Raw genomic sequence first — 22,634 nt, forward strand, 5'->3', positions numbered from 1 at the left:
TCATCCGCCTTCTCCAAGCACATCCCTGTTGCACTGTTAAAGTGATGCCTGTCAGAAAACACTCATCTGTACTGAATCAGTTTCTGACACATTGCAGACAACTTCCTGCTATTTCGCTGCTGCAAGATGTGGCTGCCAGAAAAGCAGTGGCTGCTGCATAGTGCAAATTTGCTACCAGAGGTACACTAGAAAGGCAGAGAGCTCACACGCCAGCCAAGATGCTTCTGCTACATCATGAATGCAAATGAGAGGAGTGGCTGATATGAAAATGAGAGAAGCTTTTCCAGGGGAGATGAAAAGGCCTTTATGTGGGATGGGGGTTCAAAGCCCTGAGCCATTTTTGGAAGGGCGGTATATAAATCAGATAAATAAATAATAATAAATAAATAAAGGAGCTCACATCTAGGAAGTGGGTCTGGAAGAATTAAGAGCCCTTTTTGCTGAGACACCCAATAAGGCAATCTATAATGCTGGCAAAAAAACCCCTCATGGGATGAGGGTGATGACACCTGGGCTTGACCTCTGTGCAGCGTGCAAGGTGGAAGAGCCAACGACACTCGTGGAGCCAGAATGAAACTGACAGCAGTTAACCCCAAAGGCTGCTGCATTAAGGTGTGGCATGTGTCAGACAGGCTTTAGGAGAGTAAGTGGCTTAGAGCTTGTGTTAATTTTATTCCTTTGTATGTGGGCCTCTGTGTCTTGCACTCAGAGGACTGAGCCCTGCAGTTAGGGAGAGAACTAAGCCAAGCCAGTTTGCCCGGCCTTCTCAGTGGTGAATGCAGGAGGAAGATGACCTCGGCTGAACTCCACTGCCTGTGCCAGAAACCTTGGAAGCTTGGGTAGTCGGCAGTGGGTGTCACCTCAGCAGTACCCAGTCCCACACTGCTAACAGAACTGGAGCGAAGTCAACGGCTCCATCTGTTTGAGTGCCCCATTTATCACTATTGGTTGTTCTTTCAGCACTTTCATTAGTTCTTGTCACTCAGTAGGCAAAGTGCCCATCACAGATTCTGCATTGTGTCTGTGCTTGTTGGGGCATAGTTTGTAGGGATGTGCACGGAACCCTGTATGGGTCTCCGAACCAGTTTGAACGGCGGGCGGTTCCACCAGTTCAAAGGTGTGTGTGGGGGGTGGCGTTCTGCTTTAAGGGCAGGGGATGGTGCACTTACCCTTCCCTCTGCTTCCCCCCCCCCCCCCGCCTGCACTCTGTGTCTTAAAAGTCCACTGGGGTGGCAACGTACCTCTCTGCCTCCCCGTTGCTGCCTTTACTGGAGGTAGGCGGACGTATCCGACGTGCCTGCGCATGCCGGACGTGTGCCCGCACGACATGCCTGTGCCCGCACGTGCAGACGTGTCGGTTGCTTCTGGTAAAGGCAGCAGCAGGGTGGCAGGGAGATACGCTGCTACCCCGGTGGACTTTTAAAACATGGAGCACATGGGGGGAAAGCAGAGGGAGGGTTAAGTGCACCCTCTCCTCCCCTCCCCTTAACGCAGAACCCCCCCCCCATAGAACCCCCCCCTTTGAGCCTCCCCCTCCCAGTTCTGTGCACATCCCTAACAGTTTGGGCTCCCCAGGGTGGCTTCCATTGTATTTTAAATGTAAGCTGGTGTGAGCTACTGAATACAAAAACAGGTCGTTCACATGACCAGGCAGGTGGGTGAGGGTAAGGTTGCTCCAACTCAACTTTCCCCCAAGACGAATCTTCCAGTGTTGCTGGGAGTGTGGAGCATGCTCCCAGACAATCCGTGCTGCATACCTGCAATGAGGGGCTCTGGAGACCAGGACAATGCTTCCTGAGATCCCACAATGCACCACATAACACACACACACACATGATGCATTAGGGGATTCCCCCAGAAGACGGGCGCTCTAGGCATAGGCATAGCCCCAGTGAACACATGATCCCAGAGCCCGAGTTAAGGACTTGCCCAAGCCCTTAACCCTGGTTAAGTGCTGGGTTTGAAAGCAGGGCTAGGCAGCACGGCAGTTCTCACGCGCAGCCTAACCCAGGCTGAACTTCCTTAGCCTGGGTTACGCTGCATTTGAGAACAGCCTCAAAGTGTCACTTGAATGTGTGAGACCTGGATTCAAACTCTTGGTCAGCAATAGGTGACAAAAATAGCATCTTCCACATGGGACACCCCCCCCCCCGGGAAGGAAATGAGTGCTCCACCTGCCCATGTAGTATCTACATAAGGCACTGGGATCACTGCTCAGCTTGAAGTGTGGTGAGTGGGAGAACTTACTTTTTTGCCCCTTGTTTGGTGCACAGAGTGATCAAATAACTGCTTTTAGAGTGGCCAGCTCCGATGTGTGCTCTGTGCTGAAGCTATATTTTCACAGTAAACTACATACTACGTTCAGCCCATGCAAGTTCTCTATGTGCATGGGTTTTTTTAAACAGAGGGGAGGTCAGTTATATGATGCCACACGCCCGCTCCCCACAACATGAAATCTGAAGTGGAACATCCCAGACACCAGTTTCCTGCCTCAATGAGAACTAGGCCTAAGTCTTGAATCCCTGTCCATTAAAGGGGAGTAATAATGTCCTACTTCATGAAGTTACAAAGAAAAACCAGGGGAAGACTGAAAAGGACTTTTATTATTATTAATAGCCTCAGATTCCATCACACTCCAATGTAACCAGGCCACAGAAATCCAGATGCGACCATGCTATGACAGGAGCAGGATGCATGCGGTGCCTCAGCAGTCACTCGGGATAGGAGCAGTTCCAGCCCCTACTCAGGGAACCGGTGGTGTCTCTGAGATGACTTGTTAAAAATTCATTCCACACAAGTGCATGGCTGCCACTCACTCCTGTGGGGAACAATAAAGAGCTGCACTCGCGGACATTGTGGCAACGAGAGCAAAACCTACCATCTGCCCCTGACAGCGAGTGATGACGACAAGGACAACAACAATTTATATACCATTTCCCAACAAAAGTTTCCAAAGCGGTTTACACAGAGAAGATGAATCCCTGTCCCCAGAGGGCTCACTTTGGTGATAGGGATCCTTCAGGAAGCTGCATTCCCCAGAGGTTCTTGGCATTTACTAACCCTCCCTCTTTTCTTCTTTCCTTACACACCCCCACACACCACCTGTCACTTTGATAGGCATTTTGCTAATTATCAAAAATAAAGAGTTCACTTGTCAAGCTGTCATCCAACAGAGGTGTTGCAGGTCCGTTAACTACTCTCCTGGGATTCGGTGCATTGCAGCACTGGTTTCCCCAGAGGGTAGAAAATTCACATGAATCGTCCTTTATGGGGGGCAGACATGGGAGACAGGAGAGAAGATCTCCCAGTCCCCAGCTTTCATTCCCAAACCACACACACACTTGCACTGCAGTGACACTGCAGCCATCTCCATGGCAACCCATTGTACGGTTTCAAAGGGTGGCTGGTGTGGCGGTAACTATGCAAAGCTGTAGGAACACATCCGTGAACATTTGCTTGAGTAGGCTCTGGGAATTCACTTCTTTGGCTTCCCCTGCCAATATCGAGAAGCAGCCTCACCTGGAGATAGAAGAGCCCATGGGGAAAAGAATTCTTCGGCACTGCTTTGCTCCACAAGGAGTTTCCCATCTTGCATTCTGAGAATGAAAATGTCTGGACAGGAAATTGAAATGGCCCTATGTGACAAATGTGTTAGGAAAGTGGTTTGCCCCTCTCTGAGTTACCAAATGGGACTCATTGTAGACACAGGCAGGTGTCTACAATGGCATTAGCCAAGTGCAGAATTTTGTATGGAGCACAATATTCAGTGTCCTAAGGATTTCGGTGCTGTTTTTTGCTTTTTGTTTTTAAAGCAAGTTCCCAGCCCTTATGGCAGCAAAGGTAAGTTTAAATTGTGTGGCCAGTTTGTCATCGTCATTATCATCATCATTAATATTAACAGATCTTACTTTTCAGTTTGTACACCCAAAGCAGCTCATAGATATCACAAATACAGTATACAGTAACAATAAGATAACGGTAAGATCATATAACAATATAAAACCAATACAAAATATTGAAACAGCAGCAATTAAAAATGCATTTAAATAATCAGAACAGCAGATCATTTCCTTAAAATAGCAGCTCAGAGTTATAAATCAAAAGCTTGTTGAAATAAGAAAGTCACAAAAAGGTACCAAGAACCAAGAGAGGGATTTAGTGAATCTCCACAAGAAAGGTATTCCAGAATTTTGGGGCTACCACAGAAAAGGCCCTGTCCTTCTACCTACCCATGTGACCACTCTCAATGACAAGACAACAAGCAGAACCTGACCTTAAGTGCTGGGCAGGCTCACGTGGGAACAGACTGTTCTTGAGGTACCCAGTTAGCAGACATTTAGTGCTGATAGCAGCACTTTACATTGAACTTGGAAACCAATAAGTGACTAATGAAGATGAAATAAAATTGGATTTTTAAGCTTTGATCTTTGTCAGCCATATTTTGGCCTAATTGATGTTTCTGAACACAGAAGGCATTGCGGCAATCCGTCCTGGAAGTAACTAGTGCATGGGTAACTGATGCCAGATATTCCTCCTTCAGGAAAGGCTGCAGCTGGAAAATCAGCCAAAGCTGGTGAAAAATGGAAAAGTGCTAAGTCAAAAGTGGCTTCAAGCTGATGGAGATCTGGTCTTGTGGAAGCAAGCATGAATTGACCCCTTTGCCAAGCAGGGTTTGTCTTGGTTTGCATTTGGATGGGTGACTACATGTGACTGCTATAAGGTGTTCCTCTTAGGGGATGAGGCTGTAGCTCACTAGTAGAGCATCTGCTTGCATGCAGAAGGTCCCAGGTTCGTTCCCTGGTATCTCCAGTTAGGCCTGGGAAGGTCTCCTGCCTGAAACCTTGGAGAACTGCTGCCAGCCAGTGTGGACAATACTGAGCTAGATGTTTCTAAGCTGCATGACTGCTCCTTCAGGTAGAGTCTAGAACCGGCTGCATATCTTCTGCCAGGATGTGCCCAACCCTGACCAATAGTACTACCATCTTCTCTGGAATTAAGCTTCTTTGCCCCTTCCACTCCTGACTGAAACTAATTTACTTTCTTGCCTTCCTGGGATCAGAGGATGAGAATGAGAGGTAAAGCACACCAATGACAACTCAGCTGAAACCTCTGGGTGGTGAAATCACCACCCAGGAAGCCAGGGCAGGAAGTTTGCATTAGTGTGCATGTGCAGAACTTATCAAGGGGGAGGGTTTTGATGTCCTTGCCGTTCCATGTGGTTAGCAGAGCTGGATAATAACTGCAGAAGACAAACTTGCCCATTTTTTCAGTTTGCATAAAACTGTATGTCTCAGCTTCTCCAAGTGCAGAATTTGATTTCATTGTTCTGTTTAAATTCAAAGGAATATTTGGGGATTTCCAGATAGTAGGCACAGGCTCTGTTGCTCTTAACTGGACCACACAATAATACCAGACTAGTGCCTTTTCTGTTGCAAATCTCTTCCCTCATAATGCCTACACTGCATTTGCGGTAATTGTAATTTGCAAGGTCTTTGGGGTAGTTTTAGGTCTGTTCTAGCCAAACAAGCCTCCCACACAACAGCCATCCTTGTGTGCTCCCTGAAGGCCCCCTTTCGCATCATGCTGGTTGGGAGAGAATGCTAGGCATGCCAAATTTCTCCACCCCACCCCCCAATTAATCCCTTTCCCATTAATGCTTATTAAAAAGGCAGTTTTCATTTTCAGTCTGCCAACTTCAGATCTATGCATCAAAGCCTGTCTATATGCAAACGATCTATTAACGTGCTGCGCTTGCTGGCTCTGCTATACTACAAAGACAGACCAGGGCTCAGAGTTTGGTTTGGTTTTAATTTAGGATGTGAGAAAAAGCAAGTGCTCGGGAGGTGAAATGGCTATTTTCATTAGATATTTGTTACGTTCATAGGGAGCTTTGATAGAGTACTTCTTCGAAACTTGATATTGGGAGGGAGGGAGGGAGACGGTGGTTGGAAGATTCAGGGCCAAAATGGGCATTCAGCTAAGTGTGCTGTAAAGAGGCATGCTACCAGAAATGCCTCTTATTAAGCAGGGCCCATCATGGCATACAAAGAGGGGGAGATTAACTCTATTCCTACATTCTGGTGAAGGCCATCATATGGCAACTCTCAGCATTCATTGATTGGTTGGTACAGTCCTCCCATGGAGTTATATCCTCTCTGTTTTCAAATTGGGAGTTTGTTTGAAAGTGTGTACAGTACATGTAAATATTGCATCCCAGATTAAAATGTTGCCCAGACAGAGATTGGAAACTAGCTACATGTTATGTAGATACATGATTTTCTTTTGAAAACCAGATACATGCTTTTCTTTTGAAAAGAAAAAAATTAAAAAAGGATGTTGAGAGGGGTCCAAAATCTGTCAAATTTGACACCAAGTGTCAAATTCTGAATTGCAGAAAACAAATAGCCCCCAAAGCAGCTCTTTGGACTGACACTGTTACATCTCTCCTCTTCTCAAAAGCCTTGGAGGAAAAGGTGATGACCTACCCCCTTTCTGCTGGCTTCACTCTTGGTAAAGTGAGACTGCTTGTGTAAACATTGCATTTGTGGAGAGCAAAGGGTTGCTACAGAGGTGGAAATAGGGCAGGCTTTAAACATGGGCAGGGAAGGGAAGAAAGGTAGTTGCCCTGGGGGAGTTGTAGGATGTTGTTGGCTACATATGCTTGATCTGTAATAGTTAATTTCTAAAATGAAAGGTGATGCAGCTCAAGCTGTGTCCTCTGACCTAAAAAGCCTGCTTCTCCTACAGTGTCTCTACACACACACACACACACCCCGTGGCTAATTGTAATGTCGAGGTGAGGGCATTTTAATCAGGGGAACAGCACTGGAGGAAAGTATGAACCCTGCCCCCCACCCCACCCTGGTAGCACAGCACCAATCCAAACCTGCCTCTCTCTCTCTCTCTCTCATACACTCTCTCTCTCTCTCTCTCTCTCTCTCTCTCTCTCTCTCTCTCTCTCTCTCTCTCTCTCTCAAAAAAGAACCTAAAGCTCTGAACATGGATCTTCCATGTCATGTATAGTTTGGCTCATAGTCTCAGCTTCTGGCATCAGTTTCTGAAGAAGGCTAGGATTCTGCACACATTCAGAGACCTGCTCTATTTTTGTTACAAACAAATTGACAAACTAAATCCTGGTTCAAATCAAGCATTCCTGTCCATGGGATGTTTAATAGTGCTGGACCTTGAGTCAGTGCAACAGATTTGCCTCATTAAATATTGAGATCCTCTCTAACTTTGGGTGGATTTGTACATTTGGATGCCATGCCAAAGGCTGTATTTTTTTGGAATGCATGGTGCCCCCATGTCTACAGATACAGTATATGACCAAAGGGGTCATCTCAGGTCATTTCCAGTAACATGCTTAGCAGAACCATGCTATGGACCAGCAGTTGCAGGTCTGTTTGTAGCATGATATGCTGAAATGTATTACCTGAAATTACCCCTTCAAAATGTCCCTGTATGGGGGTTTGCTCTGTATGAAAAAGGGGTATCTGTGGTATCTAAATCTACCTGAAATGTTGCTGTGTGTTGCTGTGGTTTTGGAAACATCCTATAGGGCTTGCTTTCTGTCTTTTTTGGAACCTTTTTATTTTTGTATTGGGGATAGGTGTTTGATCTCCCAGGTAATCTTGTTAGATACAATCCCATTAACCGGCTAGTGCTTTCAGTGGGCCGATCTCATTAGGAACTGCTCTCGCTTCTGCTGATCAGCTCTGTCCATTGCTGCAGAAATAAGCTTCTTGGATGGATTGGGTTACTCCTTCCAGACTGAGCGTTACTCTTTGATGTGCTGGAGAAGCTGCTATAGAATCCATAGAGGTGGAGTCAGCTCTCTTCTTGCCTGAGGAAGAGAGGTTTTGACTGCTTGTAAACAGGCAGTCAGATGGCAGTTCCTTCTTTACTGATCTTGGTTTGTTTTTTCTTCTCTCTAAAAAGACATCTCAAGTGGCTTACAAAGCAGAATGAAATCGGAGCCAAAAATATGATTGAAACATACTAAATAGCAGCATTAAAACATAAGTTTAAAGCACTATATTATAAAATCCCTAAAAGCGGCAGATTATTAAAACATCTTTTTGTAATAAAAACAGCCTTCAGTAGACACTGATAAGCAAATACAGAGCCAGAGTATCTCTCCACTGGGAGAACATTCCGCAGTTTTGGCACTACCACCGAAAAGGCCCTGTCTCTCAGACTTGTCATCTGATCTCTCATGATAGTGGGACAGAGAGCAAGGTTTTTGATGAGCTTAATGCTTAGACAGATGCATATGGCTGCAGGTGGTTATTTCTTACCCTTTACTCTTTCCTATCCCTTTCTTCTCTGCCAGTTGTCAAACTAAATAAACAAATGTCGGACTTCAGATCATAGACATCTTGCAGCAGAGACCTATCTGTCTTTTTGTGTTGTTTTATGCTGTAAATGCCACATACATTGATGGTGCTCTGTAAATAATGAGTAACATTTGGCTTAGGTTCTGAGGTTCTCCTCTGACATTTCAGCTGTGAATCTCTACCATTGTGAAGAACCAGACTTCTCTCATGTTACACACATAACCGCATATGACTGTAATCCTGCAGTTAGGCTACTTAAGTGAGGTGAGGTGGGTGGCTACCAGGGAGAGGGCCTTTTCTCTGATTGCACTCCATTTATTGAATAGCCTCCCCAATGAGGTTCGCCTGACTTCATCACTTTGTTCTTTTAGACACCAGGTAAAGACCTTTTTGTTCACCCAGGCCTTTTAAATTCTGATTTTCAGATTTGATCTGATTTTTAACTAATTTTAAAATGAGTTTTTAAGCTGCTTTGTATTGTATTTTTTTTCACCTTTTTTGTTAAAATTTAATGTGTTCTATTGATTGTTTTAATCCTCTGTTGTGAGCCGCCCAGAGAACAATCTGTTATAGGGGAGCTAACAAAAAAAGTTGTTTGTTGTTTTGTTTTATTATTTTATTTTATTTATTAAATCTCATTGAACAGAACTGCAAGGTGTGTGAGACCTATACTTGTTGCACACCACCCAGAGCCTTTGGATGGGGCGGTCTATAAATGTAATAAATAAATAAAATAATAAATAAATATACATGTATGAGAATCAAGTTACGAAACCTTTTGTACTCAATAACATGCATATATGAGAATTCAGGGTTGCTCACTGCAGTACATAGGAACATAGGAACCTGCCATATACTGAGTTAGACCATTGGTCTATCTAGCTCAGTATTGTCTTCACAGACTGGCAGCAGCTTCTCCAAGGTTGCAGGCAGGAAACTCTCTCAGCCCTATCTTGGAGAAGCCAGGGAGGGAACTTGAAACCGTCTGCTCTTCCCAGAGCGGCTCCATCCCCTGAGGGGAATATCTTGCAGTGCTCACACATCAAGTCTCCCATTCATATGCAACCAGGGCAGACCCTGCTTAGCTATAGGGACAAGTCATGCTTGCTACCACAAGACCAGCTCTCCTCTCAATAAACAAACATGTGTACAAACATCTGTATGCATGTGCAACATAATGTCACAATGAGCTCATGAGTTTGTGAGTTTGTTTAGGAACATAGGAAGCTGCCATAAATGGAGTCAGACCATTAGTCCATCTAGCTCAGTATTGTCTACACAGATTGGCAGCGGCTTCTCCAAGATTGCAGACAGGAATCTCCCTCAGCCCTATCTTGGAGATGCCAGGGAACTTGGAACCTAGATGCTCTTCCCAGAGTGGCTCCATCCCTTAAAGGGAATATCTTACATGTAGTCTCCCATTCATATGCAACCAGGTGGACCCTGCTTAGCTAAGGGGACAAGTCATGCTTGCTACCCCAAGACCAGCTCTCCTCCCTTAAAATGCAAGGTGACATAGGAACATAGGAAACTGCCATATACTGAGTAAGACCATTGGTCTATCTAGCTCAGTATTGTCTTCACAGACTGGCAGCGGCTTCTCCAAGGTTGCAGGCAGGAATCTCTCTCAGCCCTATCTTGGAGAAGCCAGGGAGGGAACTTGGAACCTAGATGCTCTTCCCAGAGTGGTTCCATCCCCTGAGGGGAATCTCTTACAGTGCTCACACTGTACTAACTTGGAACATCAGAGTAGCAGTTCTGAATGTGCCTGATGAATATCAAGGAAGAATGTCAACTGCAGCGCATGCTGCCTGTCTGGAGAAGGCTTGGGTTCTTTGCTTTTCTGCTGTTGCTGCCCTAACCAGAGATGGTTTGCTGTGCAAAGCAGAGTGCTGGTTCTATATTCCTTTGCTACTGGGGTGGTAGAGGGTGGATCAGTGGACTTACTTCCCATTTCATCTAAATGGATTGTGGTTTGTTTCTCTCCTTTCGCAGTACTGCTGAAGAACTGGTGTAGAAAGGGATGAGTTCCTGTTTAGCAGGAAAGTGGGGGAACCCTGTGTAATGATCTCTGGCTCAGCCAGGTAGATGATTACCTGGCTGGCCAGTTCTGACAAGCCTTCTCAATTGGCTAGCATACAAGGGAGACTCTATCAGTTGGGTCACTGCTCTGAGTGCGCTGAGAAGCTGCCTGGTTGTTTAAAATCTTTAACTTTCCAAAAAGCCCCCAAAGAAAAGATTCTGGTAAACAGAGGTTCTGGTAGTTTACTGCTGCCACCAAGCACTCTAAACTTTCAGAGATCGGACTGCTGGACTAGAGTGCTTTAGTCCAGGGTCTCTCTTGAACTTGTTACCGGGTCAGTATAAAAACCTGCTCCCCAAGCATTTGCCTGCACATGGAGCTACTGATAGCTGAACTGAGCTTAGCTCTTGGGGATGCTGTGCACTAGTGGGCTTCCACCCCCGTCCTGAATTAATAACCAACTCTGAGAGGCTTGCAAAAAGAAAAGAACAAAAACAGTTTATACAATTACTACAGACTATTTCGTCTGAGGCATTCACTTTTTAGATGCACTTAAAAATGCTTTGTTGGTGACCAGAATATTTCAGAATGCCCAGATCTTACTTAGGCAGCACACACACTGAAATCTTAGTTACACGTTACAAAGAACAGGTATTTAGGAATGCAAAGCACACAGAAAAGAAATATAATTCCTAATGCAAAATCTGACTAAACGTACTTTCTCCTGTACTAGATTCTGAAGCCCCCAAAGCCTGGGCTTCATTCCCCCTTGAAAACTCACCAAAAATCCTGATGAGGTCAAGCCTCAACAGAGGACAAGAGGTTCCAAGCATCATTTGAACAGTTATTGTTTCATACTAATGAGGTATATAGATAGTTGAGTTGGTAAGTAAGATTTGTTCTCCCATTCCTTTGAGATAGGAAGTGTCAACCTGTCTCTTTCTCCTAGTCTCATTTTAAGGAGTGGGTGTAGTGATCAGCCTCCCAGCATTAACAGGCTTAACAGGAAGTGAACCCTTGTCCTTGATCAACAGGCTAGTGACCCCAGGTCCTGACCAGTCAGTCCACCAGGTGGGTGGGACATGAGTGCTGCTGGGAATCCTGGGAGGAAGAAGCAGGAAGAGAGTATGGTGAAACGGTGACCAGCATGGAGATTGTTCCCTCATGTGACTGCTGATCATTGAAAGACAGGATTGCAGGAGGCTTGATCTCATCAGGATTTTTGGTGAGTTTTCAAGGGGGAATGAAGCCAGGGCTTTGAGGCTTCGGAATCTAGTGTAGGGGAAAGTATGTTTAATCAGACTTTGCGTTAGGAGTTATTTTGCTTTCTGTGTATGCTTTGCATTTCTAAATATCTGTTCTTTGTAACTGAGTAACTAAGATTTCAATATGTGCCACCTAAGCAAGAACTGGGCATCTTGAAACATTCTTGCAATCCAAGTTAGGCATTTTTAAGTGTATCAGTATATCTAAAAAGTGAATGCCTTGGACAAAATAGTCTGTAGTAATTGAATAAAAGATTTTTCTGTGCAGGCTAATGCACAAGAGAAGGGTTTTATTATTCTTGCTTGTTAGGAAGGGGAAGCAAATGGAAACGGGGATTTTTAGTCACTTGAGCCCTATTAGGAAAAAAATTTAAGGGTGACTTGGTGGCAACAGTAAATTGCCAGAATTCTTTTTCCTTTTCTCTTCTGTTTTTGGCAAGTTAAAGATTTAAACCACCAGCCAGCTACTCAGCTCAGAGGGAGAGATGACTCAGCAATAAAGCCTTCCCTTGACATGCAAGGTGACTATAAGGGAGGCGAAAAGAAAGTCTGAGGAACATTTAGCTAAAAGCATCAAGGGGGATAACAAAAACTTCTTTAAATACATCAAATGCAGGAAACCTGCCAGGGAGGTGATTGGACCATTGGATAAATGAGGGAGTGAAAGGGATTATTAAGGAGGATATGGAGGTTTCAGAGAAGCTAAATGAGTTCTTTGCGTCTGTCTTCACGGCAGAGGATACTGAGCATATACCTGTTCCTGAAACAGGCTTTTGGGGGATGGAGGCTAAAGAACTGAGTCAGATATAAGTAACAAGAGATGATGTTCTAAACTGTCTGGAAAAACTGAAAACTAGCAAATCGCCAGGGCCGAATAGCATACATCCAAGAGTCCTCAAAGAACTCAAATGTGAAATTGCTGACCTCCTTGCTAAAATATATAACTTATCCCTGCAATCGGGCTCTGTACTGGAGGACTGGAAAGTAGCAAATGTAACACCAATTTTCAAAAAGGGATCCAGGGGCGATCTGAGAAATTACAGGCCGGTTAGCTTAACTTCCATTCCAGGCAAATTGATGGAAAGCATCCTCAAGTATAAAATCGTAAAGCTCATAGAACAACAGGTTCTGCTGAGGGAGAACCAGCATGGCTTCTGCAAAGGTAAATCTTGCCTCACAAACCTTTTGAAGTTCTTTGAGAGTGTCAACAAGTGTGTGGATCAAGGTGATCCAGTTGACATAGTATACCTGGACTTCCAAAAAGCTTTTGACAAAGTTCCTCATCAAAGACTCCTGAGAAAACTTAGTAGTCATGGGATAAGGGGACAAGTACATGTGTGGATTGCAAACTGGTTGAAGGACAGGAAACTGAGGGTAGGGATAAATGGAGCATTTTCACAATGGAGGGAAGTAAGAAGTGGGATCCCCCAGGGATCTGTACTGGGACCGGTGCTTTTACATTTATTCGTAAATAATCTAGAAGCAGGGGTAAGCAGTGAGGTGGCCAAATTTGCAGATGATACCAAACTCTTTCGGGTAGTGAAATCCAAAACAGATTGTGTGGAACTCCAAAAGGATCTCTCCAAACTGGGTGAGTGGGCAACAAAATGGCAAATGCACTTCAGTGTTGGCAAGTGTAAAGTGATGCACATTGGGATGAAACCCCCCAACTTCAAGTATATACTGATGGGATCTGAGCTGTTGGTGACTGACCAGGAGAGGGATCTTGGGGTCGTGGTGGACAGCTCATTGAAAGTGTCAACTCAATGTATGGCAGCTATGAAAAAGGCCAATTCCATGCTAGGGATCATTAGGAAGGAGATTGAAAATAAAATGGCTAATATTATAATGCCCTTATACAAAATGATGGTGCAACCACAGCTGGAGTACTGTGTACAGTTCTGGTCACCACATCTAAAAAAGGACATTGTAGAACTGGAGAAGGTACAGAAGAGGGCAGCCAAGATGATCAGGGGCCTAGAGCACCTTTCTTATGAGGTAAGGCTACAACACCTGGGGCTTTTTAGTTTAGAAAAAAGACGACTGTGGGGAGACATGATAGAGGTCTATAAAATCAAGCATGGTGTGGAGAAAGTGGATAGAGAGAAATTCTTCTCCCTCTCCCATAACACTAGAACCAGGGGTCATCCCTTGAAATTGATTCCCAGGAAATTTAGGGCCAGCAGACAGAAGAATTTTTTCACACAACGCATAATCAACTTGTGGAATTCTCTGCCGCAAGATGTGGTGACAGCCAACAACCTGGAAGGCTTCAAGAGGGGTTTGTATAACTTCATGGAAGAGAGGTCTATCAATGGCTACTAGTCGAAGAGCTATAGGCCACCTCCAGCCTGAAAGGCAGGATGCCTCTCAGTACCAGTTGCAGGGGAGTAACAGCAGGGCATGCCCTCAACCCCTGCCTGTGGCTTCCAGCAGCATCTGGTGGGCCACTGTGTGAAACAGGATGGTGTACTAGATGGGCCTTGGACCTGATCCATCAGGGCTGTTCTTATGTTCATCAGCTAGCTGGCCAAGACTGGTTTGAGTCAGATAGCTACATCCTTCATTCCTTTAAACTAGGCCAGAAGGATGGTTGATGAATAGCTGAGGCACATGGCAGGTGTGCTTGTGCACTCACTCTCTACTTTTCTTCAGATGAGGTGCTCTTGAGGTGTTGCTGGGTAGGGATGTGTCCAAACCAGTTTGGCACCGAACCAATTTGGGTGGGCACATCCGCTCCGGTCCAGTGGGGTGGGGATTAGTTCCTTTAAAAAGGAGGAACACAGGTGTTTATCTGCTCCTCTACTGCTCCTCCGCTCATGCGGGTCTGGCTCTGGTGTGCATCTGGTGTCCACATGCGGCTGCTTCCTTGTTCCCAGCTGCCTAGGAACAAGCAGCATGCATGGCGGCCCTTTGCGTGGTCAGCGTGGTCAGCATGGCGGCCAGCACCATGTGCATGCTGCTGGGAACAAGGAAGCAGCTGCGCCCAGTCTCTTGCATGCCAGCACCAGAACTGGATGTGCAGTGGGCAGCAGAGGAGCAGGTAAGCACCTGCTTCCTTCCTTTTTATATGAACTGATCCCTGCCTTGCCTGTGGCTGCCAAGCTAGATTGTGCACATCTCTATTGTTGGAGGGAATCCAGGATAGGGTGAGGGAGGAGAATAAGGTTTCAACTCCCCCCATCCCCATTATTTATATGAAAGTTCTGAGGAAAACCGAACCATTTTCACGTTTGGGCGTGAAGATTACAACTGATAATCTGGCATGTTGTCATTGACTTTAATTGGATGTCAGGCTAAGCAGCCTAACCATGTTAGGCTTGTTGCAGTGTTGGTACTTTATCAATGCTTCAGGCTAGTTACATACATCCAAGGAGTTGATTCACTCTGATGCAGCTATTTTGGAGGAGCAGAGAGTGTCTCCATCACAGAACAGAGTTGGGTATGGGCGTGTCCCAGCTGAGCAGGATTTCTTTGGCCTTCAGCCCCCTCTCCCCACTCTCATCAGTGGAACAAAATCTCAGATCCAGCACACAGCATGAGAACGATGGAAAGCCAGGACCGGTATGTGGCAGAGTAACTGAAGGCCAGTTTTTGTCCTCACCCTCAACCAAGCGACATGTGAGGAAACTTTCATTCACTGCTGAAGCTTTAAAATATATTGTAATTTTGACCCTGTGAACAGCAGAGCCCCCAGATGTTGTGGAATGTACTTGCCCACAGTAAGGAGTATAAGCATCTTCAGCCCTGCACACAGAGGGAATGTTGGTATGCATTGCATGCTGTTTCCAAGTATAGCATCCATGCTTTGTTTAATGCCTGAAGAATACCATAATAATGCTAAGTACTGTTGGCACTTTTTCTAGTAAGAGCTACTAGTGTACATTTGTGTATGGCAGATTTATCTTCGTCAGTTGAGGGGGCCCCTGAAAGGCAGGTCATTCATGCAATCAAAAATTGTGTTCTACCTGGGTTTGGGAGCTGTGTGTACTCCCAGTTTTTGGTTGTGTGGAAGCAAGTTAGGAGGCCCTGGGCAGAAGTGATTGTGTGGAAGCAAGGTAGGAGGAAAAGCTCCTCAGGTTTTCCTCCTACCTTATTTCCACACAACTGAAAATTTGGAGCACACACAGCTCCCAAACCCAGGTAGAACACAGTTTATGACTGTATGGATGTCCTCAGTTTTTAAAGAGGGGTGCTACACTTGCTGTGAAATTCAAGAGGCCATTCTAAGGGCACGGTCTTTCAATGATCCGGGTTGGCAGCAAAGCGGAACTCCTACCTCCAAGTAGCACGAGTGCCTGATTCTGTGTCATGAATGTAGGGCTTATAATCATGCCCAGCCCATGTTGGCTCCTGACCAGCCACCCCAGATTGAATCCTAGATCACCGATCTGGGTTCAGTGTGGACTGCGTGCCTTTGCGAGCCCTACATTTCTGGGTTCTCAGAACACAAAATTGGGCGTGTGCACATCAGTTGGATCTAGGGTTCTCATTTGGCTGCCAGGCTGGATCATTGTGAGAACCCACCCCAAGCTTAGGAACATAGGAAGCTGCCATATACTGAGTCAAGCCATAGGTTCATCTCCCTCAGTATTGATAAGCAAGTCTCATTGATAGCAAGTTGTTCTCTCAGGGCTTCGTCTTTATGCATCTCACAGGTTTTCCTGCAGCCAAAGATAAGCTCCGTACTCCTAGAATCCCAAGTATGAGGTCAGGCCTCATATTTATGTGCTGGTATTGATATCCCCTGATTTTGACTGTGGGTTGTGTTTTGTTTTGTTTTTTGTCCTTTCTAGGTCCTCCTTGACCTGCCCTCACTGTCTGAAGCAGAGCAACACCTTTGACCCTTTTCTGTGCATCTCGCTGCCCATCCCCTTGCGTCAGACCAGGTATGTGAGCCAAGTATCCTGTCAACCCGTAGCTCTTACCCAGGGGTTTTGCTTGGGTAGTAGCTTGTATCCCCAACCAGAGCAGTAGCTGGTTTAGCCCTCATGTATATTCCACTCTGGTAGTTTTCCTTGTTAGCACATCAGGGGTGTATGTGCTTGCATCTTGCTTCTATCTTTCTTGAGACAAAAGCATCAGCTTGTGTGTGTGTGTGTGTGTGTGTGTGTGTGTGTGTGTGTGTGTGTATACACACACATACATACTCTCTCTCTCTCTCTCTTTCTTTCTTTTTTCCCCTTTCTGGGCTGTAGCAGCCACTCTTCCCCCAAATCGAAACAAGCAGGCTGCTCACGCTTTTGCTGCAGTTGACAGACACCTCCTGGAATCTCAGTGGTCACTCACAGAGACAGCTCCATTTACTTGTGCTTTAAGCCATCTCTGAGGATTCTTGCCCCCCTCAAGGCAGAATGTTGTCTCTCCAAAAGTTAGCACAGAGAAGAGAAACAAACAGGAGGAGGAAAATGGGGAAAGGCTGGCTGGGGGGTGGGGGACCTGCCAGGTTAATTGACAGTTGTAAAGTTATTGCCAAGCAATTCTCTGCACTGGGCCAGTACTCCGTTTGCACTGATGGCGCAAGGGTTGCTACAAGAGCTACTGCAGGCGGCTCTGTCCCATTGAGGCTGCAGATGAGCAAGTAATGAGTTCCCCTCCAGCTAAAGACTTGCAGTCACAGCCAGTCGCTGCCTCTCAGCAGGGACATCTCTCATTCTGCACACTGTGACTGATGCCTTGTGCCATCCATTCTAGCTGGAGGGCTTGCCCATGCCTTTGGCACGCATCCTAGAGCTCCCATTTGCTAGACGTTACTCGAGCAAAAGTAGGCAAAGGACTGAGTGTGTGCCCATTTGCACCAGTCTGCATGCTGAATAGAAAGGACTATATAGTGACGCTATTCACATGAGCAGTCCAACCCAGGTTAGGGCAGCCCAGCCTGGGTTGGGCTGCTTGTGTGGATTGCTCTTGATCTCAGCACTTCCACCCCTGCTAGCCCTGACTTTTTGTCCTAGCCCTTAACTGGGGTTAGAGAGTGCAAGCGTGCCCTTAACCTCAGGGCCGGGGTCATGTGCGTGCTCGGGTCGCATGCAACCCAAGAGTATACAGAGTTGGGTGCCTAGAACACCCAACTCGCAGGGGATTCCTCCAATGCACCATGCTCATCGCACAGTGTATTGTGGGATATCTGGAGGCTGGGACTCCTTTTCCTGGCCTCCAGCACAGATTGTGTGGGCGTGCAACGGCGTGCTGAAGAGGAGCCTACAGATTGTCTGCAGGGAAGTTCAGTCCTGCCTCCCTCCCCACCCAACTACTAGTCGTGTGCATGATCTTAGTATAATGTTGGAAGCAGCCCATTGGAGTTCTTCCCAGGGTCTCACCTTTTGTTTAATCAGAAATGGTAGTCTGTCCAATTCACAATGGCACAGTGCATTTACAATTACAAGTGTCCAGTACCTTGGATGTGCCTGTGCGCCCCCCATCCCCATTAATTAATACTGGTGCTTAGTTCAAATTGGGGCTGCAATTGATTGATTGTGCACAATTCTAGCTCAATCAAAATCTTGGGTCCAGTTAATTGGGATTGCCCCTGTACTGCAGTTTCTATTTCTAGTACAGCTCACAGGAGCCCTAGTGCCTGTATTGCAGTAGAGGCTAAGGCCTGGTTCTGTGTGGTAGTGAAGGCTTAGTTTGGGCCTGTCTTGCCCTGCTTACCAGGCCAGGCAGCAGCAGGCTTTGGCAGCCCCTCTCCATACAACTGGGCCAAGCTTGGGGGTAGTATTGGCATGGTGGCGTGAGTGGGAGAGGCCGTCCCTCTTCACCTTTCTCCACCTGGGAGGGAGGGAAGATGAACAGATAGATAGAGGTGGTCTCCACCCAAAGATGTCTGCAATGTAGTTCTGTTGTCCTCAGGTCTATTAACTGCCACTGTTCTTCAGTGTTCTGCAAGGAGTACAGTTAATTGTGAATCACCACTGGGAATTCCCATCTCACCTGCACCTCCTGTTTTCTTTCTCTTTCTGCTAGAGCAAACTTGCTCTGGGGTACTGAGGGGCTCCTGAACTTCTCTTTCCTCCTCCCATTCAGAGGTCCCCCAGTCAGACCTGTAGATGTAACACCAGGGGGTGGGGGAAGCTGTCTTGCTGGCTTCAGCGCTGCAGGGTGATTGAGCAGAGAAAACAGCCTGTGGGCTGGAAATTGCTAGTTTGGCAGCTGTTTATGCACAGCAGGGAGCCAAGAGCCTCAAGCCAGCAGCTTCTCAAGCCTTTTCTCCCCTGAGCACAAAGTCTGCAGTAGATGCTCCATGAGGAAGCAAGGAACCTGGGAAATGAGAAACTGGCAGCATTACAGTGAATGACTTTCTAGAATTCCTAGGTCTTGCTTAAGCAACTTTGAAGAAGTAAGCAGCATCCATCTCTTTTTAATCCAACTTGTTTTGATTCAGGAGTATCAAAGCTCCTAAGTTAAGCAGAACTCTTAATTAGGTAGCAGAGATAATTGGTGTTCTGCACTCTGAAGGCTGCTGTTCTATGCACATTTATCCCCCAGTAAGTCCTGGTTAATGCAGTGGGACTTTTTTCCAAATAAAGATCAGACTGCATTAATTTAACTTCATATCAGAGCTGGATTAGTTCTAACCTGAGGCACAGCACTTAAACTGCAGACTCTTTCTTTCTTTCTTTCTTTCTTTCTTTCTCTCTTTCTCTCTTTCTCTCTTTCTCTTTCTCTTTCTCTTTCTCTCTCTCTCTCTCTCTTTCTCTTTCTCTCTCTCTTTCTTTCTTTCTTTCTTTCTTTCTTTCTTTCTTTCTTTCTTTCTTTCGGTATTTTCTTCGCATTTTCCATATGTATCTATTTAATGTCACACTGCCTCAAGCTATCACAGGATCTCAGGGGTTCTCGTACTATGTATGTACCTGCTGTGTGTCCTGAGAGAAATGAAGGAGGACCACTAGAAGTCTAAGTGAGGGGCACGGGGTGTTTCATTGCTTTTGGAGCCATTTAATTAAGAGACTCCTTTTGAGTTATTAGTAGCTCTCCTCCATCTTGCCTGATATCTGAGAAAGGCACTCACATCTAACTTACCTTTCGCTCCCACCTTGTTTATTAAGTTTTACGAATTTTGGCCTGTGGGTGTGTGCATATATACACCTATCAGCATGTTGAGTGTATGCTATAGTAGGCCTTACCTACAAATCATATGTCAGAATAAACTTGTTAATCTTTAAGGAGCCCTAGGCTGACCTCTCTCTCTCCCCCCACCCCTTTTTTACTACAACAGTCTTGTGTGGCTATCCTTCTGGAATTTGTATTCTTTGCAAATGACTTCTGGTAGAAACTTCATTTATTTTAATTTCCGAGCACCTGGGGGAGATCGAAGCATAGGTTTCCTACTGTGACTTTTTTCCATATAAAGGTTTATTATTTTCAGTCTCCAAATCCTCCTCCTAGATTCTTTGCCATTTTTTCATGAAGGAGCTTTGCAAAAGAGTGAAACTACCTGTGTTACAGGGATGCAGCCCCTTGAATCCCTTATTTGACAGGAAGGTGGTCAAAAAATCCACACTTTAACTTTTCCCCAGAGCTGCCTTTTTGTTGCCAGGAATCCTCAGAACCCCTCTGAGTTGTACTTTTGAATGGTTAGATATGCATACTGTATGTCAATTTTATCTCGAAAACAGCATTCACTTGCTATCCATTGTAAAGCTGGCATAATATACATGCATCTGACTATTCAAAAGTGACATTGGCATGGATCTTAAATGGATCTCCTTTCTTCATTCTGGAATATGCTATTAACTACAGATCTGCTTTAACAGAGAGAAAAATGATATATCTCTTCCTCATTTTAGAAGAAGCTTCTTTGCGTGCTATGGGTACCCAAGCACTTTAGCAATAAAGACACCTGGTAGTGTAACCAAAAGCCAGTTGTACAGATCTTTATAAATGTCAACAAGTTGCAGCTAAGCACACGTGGAGCTGATGCTTCCATGGTAATAAGCTTTACTCACTGAATGCTACTATTGCTCACTAAGCATTGCTACATGGAAGCAATAAGACAAGTGCTTTCCTTTGCATCCAGCAGTGGCAAATATCCAGCTGTTCCTCATGTCAGCAAGGGATAAATTGTCCCCAAGTCTGTGCTTAGCATGGCATATAAAAAGTGTGAGAGATCACAGCATGGTGTAAAAACCATCTTTCTTCCTTGTGCCTATAAGTTCTGCCCTCCACAGCCAACAGCAGCTTCAGGGGAAATTTTGACTGGGCTACTGTGCAGGAAGAATGGGTTGGACTTTCTTCCCCTGCCGTTGTGGTAATAATTCAAGTCCCTCCTCTTCTGTGGCTGAAAATTACATTGACGGCTCTATGCACAGAGCTACAACATAGCACGTAGCTTGGCTCCTGTGGTCCTCAGTGATTGAATCCCAAACCTGCCAGATATGTGGTTGAAGGATTCGGAAAATAAATCAAAATTCTGTATACATTAGCACACACATGCATAGATGCCTGCACACGCGCGCACACACACACCAGCAAGCAAATTGTATGATAAAGGTAAAGCAAGTCAATTAAATAAATGTATGTGAACTTGTTTAATTTATCAGGCAAGGAACTGGAGTGGGAGCATAGGAAGCTGCCTTATACTGAATCAGGCAAATAAGAAACAATATCCCCACCATATTATGTACAAGCCATATAATGAAGAGTATATTACAAATTAGTTTTATATAATTTTAGCAGCAAAAATACACTCAACCCGAGATAGAACAAGAGTTCAACCAAATATGATAATTAGAAATCTTTAGTAAAACTGAATGTATTTGTTTGACATAGATTATATTGCTTTCCATACAATGGACTCCACTATTTTTACATCACATTCAACTTTACTAATATGATTTCCAACTGTCCTCGTTGGTTGAACTCTTGTTCTATCTCAGGTTGAGAGTATCTTTGTTTATAAAATTATATAAAACTAATTTGTTAGATATTCTTCAGGTAGGCAGTATATATAGGTAGGCTTGTATATATATAGGTAGGCAGTATATATTGGTAGGCTTGTATATAAATAACATGGTGGGGATCTTATTGCTTCTTATTTGCTTGATATAAGAGACTCCAGTACGCATTGTTTATCTTTTATACTGAGTGAGACCATTGGTCCATCTAACTCAGTATTGTCTACATAGACTGGCAGTGGCTTCTCCAAGGTTACAGGAAGAGTCTCTCCCAGCCCTATCTGGAGATATCAGGGAGGGAACTTGGAACCTTCTGCTCTTCCCAGAGCAGCCCCATCCCATGAAGGGAATATCTTATAGTACTCGCATGTAGTCTTCCATTCAGATGCAAACCAGGGTGGACCCTGCTTAGCCAAGGGGACAATTCATGCTTGCTACCACAAGGCACGGCTTGGCTGCAGAATTTGTGGGATTTTAGTGCACATGTCCTAGCTTCTGTATCCTCCCTTTTCCTCCTAGGCCTTTGAATGTCACTCTCGTCTTCCAGTCCAAGAGCCAACGATTTGTGCGAGTGGGCCTGGCTGTGCCTCTCTTCAGCACTGTGGCAAGGCTTAGAGAAATGGTAGCGGAGGAAGGCAAGATTTCACCTGACCAAGTAAGCCAAACCATTTCCCCTCTGCTCTGTATTGCAGTTATGGCTGAACCGAATGTTCTGCAGCAAATATTTTGGATATGAAAGTGGGGCTTTTGAAGAGCCTGAAATACTTCTCAAAAGAGCCCCCAAACCATACCTCTCTTACACTGGTTTGTAGCCCTGATTGGCTGGAGCTGTGGTACATAATTTGTTTGAAAAATACCCCTGCTTTTTCAAGTATGATGTGAAGCAGCTCTGAGAACATCTGTAATGCCCCATGAAAGAGCAATAGCATAACATTTCATCACAATAACGGCCTTTCCTTTGTGAATGGAAAAATACTTAAAGTGTGTTCTTGTTAATCATGTTAAATTATCTTGAGAACATGCTTAAAAACGTTGAGTATTCAGAGGGAGCAATCTTTTGCCTCTGGGCACAGCAATAATGAGGTGAGACAAGCAGTTATGGATAAAATAAAGA

The 22,634-nt window shown here is 45.2% G+C and overlaps 1 protein-coding gene across 2 annotated transcripts in view; it reads left to right on the forward strand.

The window, feature by feature from the left end:
- USP43 (ubiquitin specific peptidase 43) overlaps nt 1–22,634 on the forward strand; it is a 141,196-nt gene that overhangs the window by 61,860 nt on the left and 56,702 nt on the right. For both annotated transcript variants that reach the window (XM_053291042.1, XM_053291043.1), the window contains exons 4-5: nt 16,421–16,513; nt 22,040–22,175. In XM_053291042.1, the coding sequence (XP_053147017.1) occupies nt 16,421–16,513; nt 22,040–22,175 (229 nt within the window). The remainder of the gene's footprint in view (nt 1–16,420; nt 16,514–22,039; nt 22,176–22,634) is intronic.

The sequence above is a fragment of the Hemicordylus capensis genome, chromosome 2 (assembly GCF_027244095.1).
Source record: "Hemicordylus capensis ecotype Gifberg chromosome 2, rHemCap1.1.pri, whole genome shotgun sequence".
Lineage (NCBI taxonomy): Eukaryota > Metazoa > Chordata > Lepidosauria > Squamata > Cordylidae > Hemicordylus > Hemicordylus capensis.